General features: G+C 36.7%; 1 protein-coding gene across 1 annotated transcript; it reads left to right on the forward strand.

Annotated features, from left to right (window-relative positions):
• Nucleotides 1-3,332: 3,332 nt before the first annotated feature.
• On the forward strand, nt 3,333-6,553 carry LOC113347437 (proteasome subunit alpha type-7-like). The gene is made up of 3 exons (XM_026591088.1): nt 3,333-3,689; nt 4,787-5,201; nt 6,169-6,553. Exons 1-3 carry the CDS (start codon nt 3,517-3,519, stop codon nt 6,328-6,330), a joined length of 750 nt encoding a protein of 249 aa, XP_026446873.1. The 5' UTR covers nt 3,333-3,516; the 3' UTR covers nt 6,331-6,553.
• Nucleotides 6,554-8,842: the final 2,289 nt, after the last annotated feature.

An 8,842-nucleotide genomic window follows, 5' to 3' on the forward strand; every position in this document is an offset into this window, starting at 1 on the left:
GTATGGCATATGTATCTGCTTTGATAAAGTAAAAATGTAAAAACACTTAATACCAAAAACAAGCGCAACAATGCATCATTACATATTCATAAACATATGTTATTAAGGATACATATTATTCATATGCTTTGTTCTTATATGTAGTTGTACTACATACCTTCTACATTTGCTTTCCCCCCTTTTGTTTTTGGTGAAGGAGTAGCAGCTCTCAAGGCAACTGCTTTCTTCCCCTTCTCTTCCCATACACCATATCAAATATGTAGTTAATGTATCTACCATGAACATGAAACAACTACATATCAAATACCACAACATACTGGTAATTTTATAACTACATACTGATAACTACATATGAACCACAATTTACGGGGGTCGAGGGGGCAGCGCCCCCTCGTTATTAAGAATTATCTTCAGTTTTAACATTACAAACCTTGTTTCAGGAGCGCTTTTGCTTTCCCCCTTTTTGCTTTTCCCTTTCCTTTTGGAGAAGGAGTAGCAGCTCTCAGGACAAGTGCTTTGTCCCCCTTTGCTGGTGGTGAAGGAGTAGCAGCCTTTGTCGCTTTTTTTCCTTTTGCTTTAGCAGTTTCCGCTGTTGTTTTTTTTTTTTGCTTTTTGCTTCAGGAGCAGCATCTTCTTTCTTTCCTTTGGTTTTTGCTGTTTTTGTAAACCAAAAGTTTTGTACACATTACATATCAGTATGGTACAACATATAACTTGTCAAAATGAAGTACAAATTGCAGACAACATATTGATATGTAGTACACATATAAATTGGCATACTAAATTTTAGTATGTATTAGTTAAACAACACCTTCAATATGTAACAGTACATATTTTAGGTTTTGGGAATATTGCATGTCAATATGAAGTACATATTAGACTTTGTTTTTGATTTGATTTACCTTTTTCCTGAGGAACCTTACTCATACTTCTTGTTGTGGGAGATTTAGCAGTAGGGGAGGTTCTTGTTGGTGAATCATCGGTAGACTTCCTTCTTCTTTTCACTGGTGTACGATATTTAGCAGTAGGGGAGGTTTCTGTTGCTGAATCATCGACAGAAGCAGGGGACGCTTCTGTTGGTGAATCATCGTCAGATTTCTTTATTCTTTTCACTGGTGATGGAGATACTTCAGTAATTTCTTCTGTAATCGTCCTCTTTATTTTTCTACTTGTACCCATTTCATCTTCAATTGAATTTAATGAAAATTAAGTCAGATACTGAAAGAAGAAGCAGTTTTTGTTTCTGATAATGGTGATTTTTCGATCTTTTTCTGATAATGGTGATTAATCCATTGAGTTAGGTTGCGGAAGAGAGACGAAGCAGTTTTCTGAATGTGAAGAAAGACGAAGCAGTTTGCGTTTTTCAATTTAGGTTGCAGAAGAGATAGAGAATGCAACTGTAAAAAAACTGAAAAGAAAACGGACGGAAACTGTACACATCACGTGGTCCAGGGCATATAGGTAAAATAACATGTTTTTAAACTTTATTGGACTAGCCATTAATTGTTATATCCCGCTGGACCAGCCAGTAATCCGGGTCGGGTTTTCTGGACTAAACGGTAAATCCCTCATGACCGAAAGTTGAGGTCAGTTCTAGATGCATCGTACCTTTGTTGTTTCTATTTATTTAATTTAGGACTATTATTTATTCTTTTGTGCTTCTTTGATTAATGTAACGCCGCTGATTGTTGGCAGCTTTATAAAGTAATGAAGAATGAACATGGGCACTCTTTGCAAGTCGAAGGGCTCTGAATGCAATAACTATCAGTTACAAGAATGGGTTCGTCCAGGCTTTTCATATATATCACAAGACTAATAACACATTCTATATCTACTCCGAACTAGTTAACTCTCCGGATGCAGGAACCCACAATACTAGTGTGTAGTCACCATATCCAGGGAGTAAATTTATGATGGGGGCGTTTTCTGATGGGGGCATGGGGGACAAATCATGTCTTGACATGTGTTTTTTCAATTGATTATTTTAACAAATTCTGCTACCAAAAATATAAAGGATAAAATATCACCAATTAAGATAACCAATATTTTCACCAAATATACACTTCTTTTATATATTTGGAAACAAAATTTGATGGAATCAAATTATAACAAAGACACGTGTCAAGATATAATTTGTCCCCCATGTCCCCATTAGAAAACGCCCCCATCAAATATTTTTCCATATCCAGGTTGGAATAATGAAACCGGACATGGTAATCTCTCAGCAATTTGGTACCGTGAAGCAGTAGATCAAATAACCGGTGAGACAAAAGGGAAACTGAAACTGGTTCCTCCAGATGGCTTAATTGATATAGCTAGTCCATCAGAAGTTGTAGACAGTGCACCTTCATGACATGTAAAAGCAAGCAAATTTACTGATACACCACCGTTATCAGCAGCATTACCGGTTATAGACTCTCCAAATGGAAGTATAGTGGCGATTGTGGGTGTTACTAGAACATTATACAGTGTGGGTCAGCTAACGAGGGAACTGGTAGACTACCACAGTGGATACATGTACTTGACTTCTCAGGGGGGCTATCTACTTGCAACATCTACAGATGCCCCACTTTTGAGGAATTTGTCTGGAAGTCCCGCACTTATGATGCCATTTGATTCAGAAGATCACATAATAAAAATGGGTTCCAAGTGGTTGGGAAAGCATACGGCAGCAAGTTGTGTAATCACCAGGTACATGCTGAGAACGTTAAGCTTGGATACCAGTAGTTTCTATTTATTTATGACTATTGTTTATTCCTTGGTGCTTCTTTGATTTATGTAATGCCGCTGATTGTTGGCAGCTTTATGAAGTAATGAAGAATGTAACATGGGCACTCTTTGCAAATCGAAGGACTCTGAATGCAATAACTATCAGTTACAAGAATGGGTTCGTCCAGGCTTTTCATCGATTCATTTTTCGTGAATCTTAAGAGACTTCCACTGGTAAGAAATTTCTACAATTATAAGATGTTTATTTGTCTTGTCTTACTTTTTCCTTTTTGTTAGAAATGAAAGAGAACAACTGCATTGTGTTTTACATGATTTATAAAGGGGATATCAGTTCTACAAAGTGCTGATACCGTTTCATATATGACTAAAAGATCTCACCGATCCTGACTGTTGGATCGATCAAATGGTATCAGCACTTAGTATGACCGGTATCCCCTTTATAAATCGTGGTGTTTTAGTTGTCCAATGAACCCAATCAGAAAATAGCATCAATAACAAACCCTGAAAAAGTAGAACCTCGGAAGGGCACTCGCATCGCGCGTACATATTCGCTAATATAAATAAGGGAAATTAAAAAGTGGAGGATAATTCGGTAACTTGACGAGAAGAAAGAAAGGGAGTACTTCAGTAAGTCTTGCGTCTTGCCTTGTTGCAAAAGAAGCTGCAAATCAATTCGGAAATTAAAAACCCCAATTCTTTCTTTACTCTCTCACACCGAAAAGAAAACTGAATACGAAATTCTTTCAGATCGATCCTTTAATCGCAGTAGAGAAGAAGAATTAAAGAATGGCACGATACGATAGAGCCATCACAGTATTCTCACCAGATGGTCATCTCTTTCAGGTGGAGTATGCCCTCGAGGCTGTACGGAAAGGAAACGCAGCTGTTGGTGTTAGAGGTACTGATACTGTTGTTCTTGGTGTTGAGAAGAAATCTACTGCTAAACTTCAAGACTCTAGGTAAACCCCTTTTTCTCTATTTCGCTCTTTATTTTGTTATTTAGATCTCGATATTGTAACATTTTGCTTCAGATTTTGTTCGTTGAAAATGGTGAACTGAAATTTTAGGGTTTCTGTTAAGGGAGGGTACTTTAGGGAAAGTTTAATTGTGTTAGCTGATTAGCAATTGAAACTTAAACCTAGATTTGATTCTAGAGCTCAATTTGATTACCTAAAACTATTACATTGCTATTGTTATCACACCATAGGCTATCTAGTAATTAAATTGAAGAGAACAATTTTTAGTACTAGCCTGAAAGTTTTAAAGATCCAGTGCTCGTGGTTTTTAGCAGAAACCTAACAGAGCATTCTTGTCTTCAACCGTGCATGATTTCACATTGGAATTGCTGATAAAGTTAGTAATCCGAAGGTTAAACGCACAAACATAAACATTGGTTAGTTATAACATGAAGTGTACCTAACTTAAAAGATATAAAAACAGTTTTAGGTTTGTTATCATATAGAATTATAGATGATGAATGCAAAACTTCATTCAAGATCCTTAACAACTTGATCAGCTGGGTATGGAGGATAGGTAGTCGCTGTACCTAACTTAAAAGATATAAAAACAGTTTTAGATTTGTTAATTTAGTTTTAACTTGATCAGCTGAGTATGGAGGATAGGTAAGTCACTGATTAGAAGAATATGGTAATTATAGGATAACAGTCAGGACAAATGTTGTCTCTGACAGTTGACTTCTAGGAACAAAACCTTAATTTCTGAACAACTTACTGGGTATCAGAGTAAGGCTCTGGACAAAACCTGGAATGATTTACCGTACAAGTGCACCTGCAGCAAATAGGCTTAGGGGTCTTCAATTAGATAAGGGTTTTGGGGGTTTATTTTTTTTCTTTAAAGATTCTGGAATGATCCCTAACTGTTGTTTTTTCAGTTAAATAGCATGTTAAGCTAGAACTAACAATAGGCTCGACATGGATTCACCTTATTATCCTAGTTCGAGGTTTACTAGGTATTCCGCAGCTTGCAATATGACTTATGAGGTCCTTGCATAGCTTATTCTGATTTTTATTTATATTTGTCTTTGGTGTTGTTGCAGATCAGTTAGGAAGATTGTTAACCTGGATAATCACATTGCTTTAGCCTGTGCTGGGCTTAAGGCAGATGCACGTGTTTTGATAAACAAAGCAAGGATTGAGTGTCAAAGTCATAGACTCACAGTTGAGGATCCCGTAACTGTTGAATATATCACACGTTACATTGCTGGTCTTCAGCAAAAGTATACACAAAGTGGTGGTGTGAGACCATTTGGGCTATCAACTTTGATCGTGGGTTTTGACCCTCACACTGATGTTCCATCACTCTATCAGACTGATCCCTCAGGGACATTCTCAGCTTGGAAGGCTAATGCAACAGGAAGAAATTCCAACTCTATGCGTGAATTTTTGGAGAAAAACTACAAAGAAACTTCTGGACAAGAAACTGTGAAGCTTGCTATTCGTGCATTGCTCGAGGTATGCTTTCTCCTTTTTGTTTTTGTTGTGTTGGCTATAGGACGTCACTGTAGGGTTTGTATATCTAAGTAAGTCGAGTGCCCTCAGCTAATCTCATGACCTTGTTAAGTTAATAGTAGTTTCAATAATGAGCATATGACTCATACTCACTTGACTTCAAGCGATTCATGTTCACTTGACTTCAAGCTTATGAAGTTATGCTAGCTGTACTTAAGTGTGTTTATCCTTAGCCAGCTACGATGACCATATGATACATTTTTGTGTTGATAGCTATATTTACAGCATCTGATTTGAAATCAAAGATTTCTCACTTAGATTTTAATTAAGTTTTTAGTGTGCATATGTTTCTGTGAGCCTGTTCTTCACAAAAACAAACTTTCACAATGTTTGTTAAGTGCTATTTATGCGATTCTAACTCATGGTGCGTTGAAAAGCTGAGGCAATGAATGAATTATAAGCTGCTGATTTAGGATCCTTGCGGCCATCTTAATCCAAATAAGATGTCCTCAGGAACTAATTTACATGTTAATTGCAAGTACTAATCTACTGCGTGTGTAACATAAAAATACGGGTGGCTACATGTGAGTTTGGGGAAAATATTTGTTGCTTCTGCAAGGCCCATCTGTTTGCCATTTTTGCTATGCATCTTTGTTTTTTTTTGGGTCAAATAATTTCAAACGATTAATGATTATTGCTATTGATAATATCCAAAGATTTCTCGAATTTATGGACATACTATCTTGCATGTCCTTGAAGCCCGTGCATCGACTGTGATTTTTGAAGTCGTTGAGAGGTTGGTGCTTTTTTTGTGGGATAGGAATATAGTTCTGAAAATCATGGTTGACGCTGCTAGGATTAGGACTTTTATTTGTCTGATAACTAGCAGATCTGGTTCCTCGAACTCGAAATGTGTGCATGTTGGCCATGCACAGCATGTAGATTACTAACTTGGTTCTTTCACATCTAGGTTGTTGAAAGTGGTGGGAAGAACATAGAGATAGCTGTAATGGGAAAAGACAAGGTGTTGCGTCAACTTGAAGAATCTGAGATTGATATCATTGTTGCTGAGATCGAAGCAGAAAAGGCAGCTGCAGAAGCTGCAAAAAAACCAGCTCCAAAGAATACCTAATTTCCATCTCCTAGTAAGTTGGTCCAATTTGCGAAAAATTCTGGATAAAGGTCTAGCAGTGGCTCTCTTGACTGGCACATTTTCTTTAGTTTTATCACATTTGGATTGAAACTGCTAAAACAGATCTGCTATCCTGGTTTCAATGATACATTTAAGAATTACAACACTCAGTGTTCTGTAAATGGACAGCATCTCTAGAAATACATATGTTCTCGTTTTGAAACATTGTTGTTCATACTTTCAATCTTGATTGTTTCTTGATGGGTTTCAGAATTTATGTACATTGGGGTTGGGGGATGGCCTTGGGCACAGATCAAGTCTGTTGGGCAAGGTAGAAAAATCCCATGGATCATTTACTGGGGGGCAGGAATATAGTGGGGATTAAGATGGGGTCTAGAATGCACCCAATTCCGAATCAAATTAGGAGTCTCTGACCCCTATGTTTAACAATACCAAGACCTTCCCAACTCTAAATATGAACAGAGTTACTTGTCGCATACATAAACAACATCAGACAAATATGCAGCACGGAGTCAAGAACTTGCATAAGAGTTCCATAATAACCCAAAGTCACAAGCAGTTAAATCAGAACATGCTCTACCAGCAATAAAGCTTGAATAAAACTAGTGGATTCTCATTCGATAAAGTTGTAATGCAGACTAACAGAAAAAAGTAGAATTTGTTCTCGGAATAAAGTCACATTTTAAGTTGTAACCATTTCAAAAGATAAACACTAGAATTTCTTCCGGGTTCAGTAACCAAATGAAGTCTACAAAATTATCCAACGGACGTTTACAAAGCCAGTTCTGAAAGTATCATGTCTTCTTAAGAAAAACATCTCCCCCGCGACAAAATACCAGCCTTACATCTTCTTAACGGTACTGCAAAACAAAGAGAAACGAGTATCGGTAACAGCATAATCCAAGATTCTTAACTACCAACAAAAAAGGTGTACAGCAATTAAACAAAGTTTCATCCAGTCTTTCCTGAAATGTCTCAGACTAAGTCCATTGTTTCTCATCAAGAAAAAGTTAATGAGAATATCCAAATCATATGAAACCAGTTCATAATAAAATGAAAGATTGCAAACTAATGTTTACCTTGATGAAACAAATTTCCTTGGCGTTACTGCGGAAGCATTGTCTGCAACACATGAGACCATACTTCCTGATAATAGCATGAGGGTTTCCACAAACACGGCTGGATAAAATGAACAAGATACATAAGCAAGGATGTCAAGAGAACAGGTAAATAATTTTCAGCTTGAAGGGTAACAAAACATATTCACCAAGGTACCACAAAAATTTAAGAACTAAAGTTTCATTTTTATTTGATAAAGTTTAGTATACAAAATGACAAACAACACTTTCAGTTTCGGTGGTAGAGAACTAATTGACATGCACTCATTCTCTGTAAAATTTATTACTGTGTCCATCCTAATGCTGAATGCTCGACGAAAACACAACAGAAAGAATGGTGGTAAACTGGTAATGTTCTTGGGGAAAGACCAAATTACTATCCATGGATTTTTTTAATTGACAATAGAGTGGCGAAGCTGTCACTGATGCCAAGAGGAATCATTTCGTGACTGAAACCAAGAGGAATTAAACAAGCTCGCACTACCGAACTCAACGTTCATTTTCATTTTACAGGATCTAGATATGTGGGACTAAACATTCTTGCTTCTTACACGGGCTGAAGAACACCATTTGAGCCATTTAATTTGTTTATACTGGTGGGCTTTATCGGCCCAAGTGTTTTATGCGTGCCAAAATAGGGTCACTAGGTAAAACAACTCATCACCCCTTATCCACCCTTTTATGGTAATGGCATAACTACCTTTACATAATTCATGTTAATGATCATGATTAGATTTAATGATAATGATTAATAAGGAATGTTAAGGATTGACTAAAATTAAACTATTAGTCGTAGTAGAGAAACCAGATTTATGTGAGAGAGTTGGGATTTTTGAGAGGAAGAGGAACAAGTGAAAGAAAAAAAATAATTTGGGTTTTGAGTGAAAAGACGAGGGTACCCAAATACACCACAATCTTTTATTTATCCACCTATAAGTCCTTTTACCGAAAGTGATCGTCTATGGACAAAGTCGAGACAATGCAATAAATCGGTATTCACACTTTGTGTGATTGTCTATGGATACGAGATCGAGACAATCCGACTACCAAAGTGTGATACTTGATAATAGGTTCGGACTTAACCAAATTCTATAGGATCTTTTTTTTTTGGTAAGTCCAAAATTATATTAATAGATAACAAAATTAACAAGGAAGTTTAAAAGAAAGTGGTCAAAGACCCCAAAAACTCGTAAACTAATGGAATCTATAATAAGCAACATTAGGATATTCAAAATAATTTAGAAAATGAGGTCTCTCATCATAATGCATTCCTTCACCATTTGCAAGGTAGCAACCCCTTTTAGCCATCGAATCTGCAGAAAAATTCGCTTCCCTGTATGTATGTTGAAACTGAATAAAACTTTATGGATCAC

The sequence above is a fragment of the Papaver somniferum genome, chromosome 2 (assembly GCF_003573695.1).
Source record: "Papaver somniferum cultivar HN1 chromosome 2, ASM357369v1, whole genome shotgun sequence".
Taxonomy (NCBI): domain Eukaryota; kingdom Viridiplantae; phylum Streptophyta; class Magnoliopsida; order Ranunculales; family Papaveraceae; genus Papaver; species Papaver somniferum.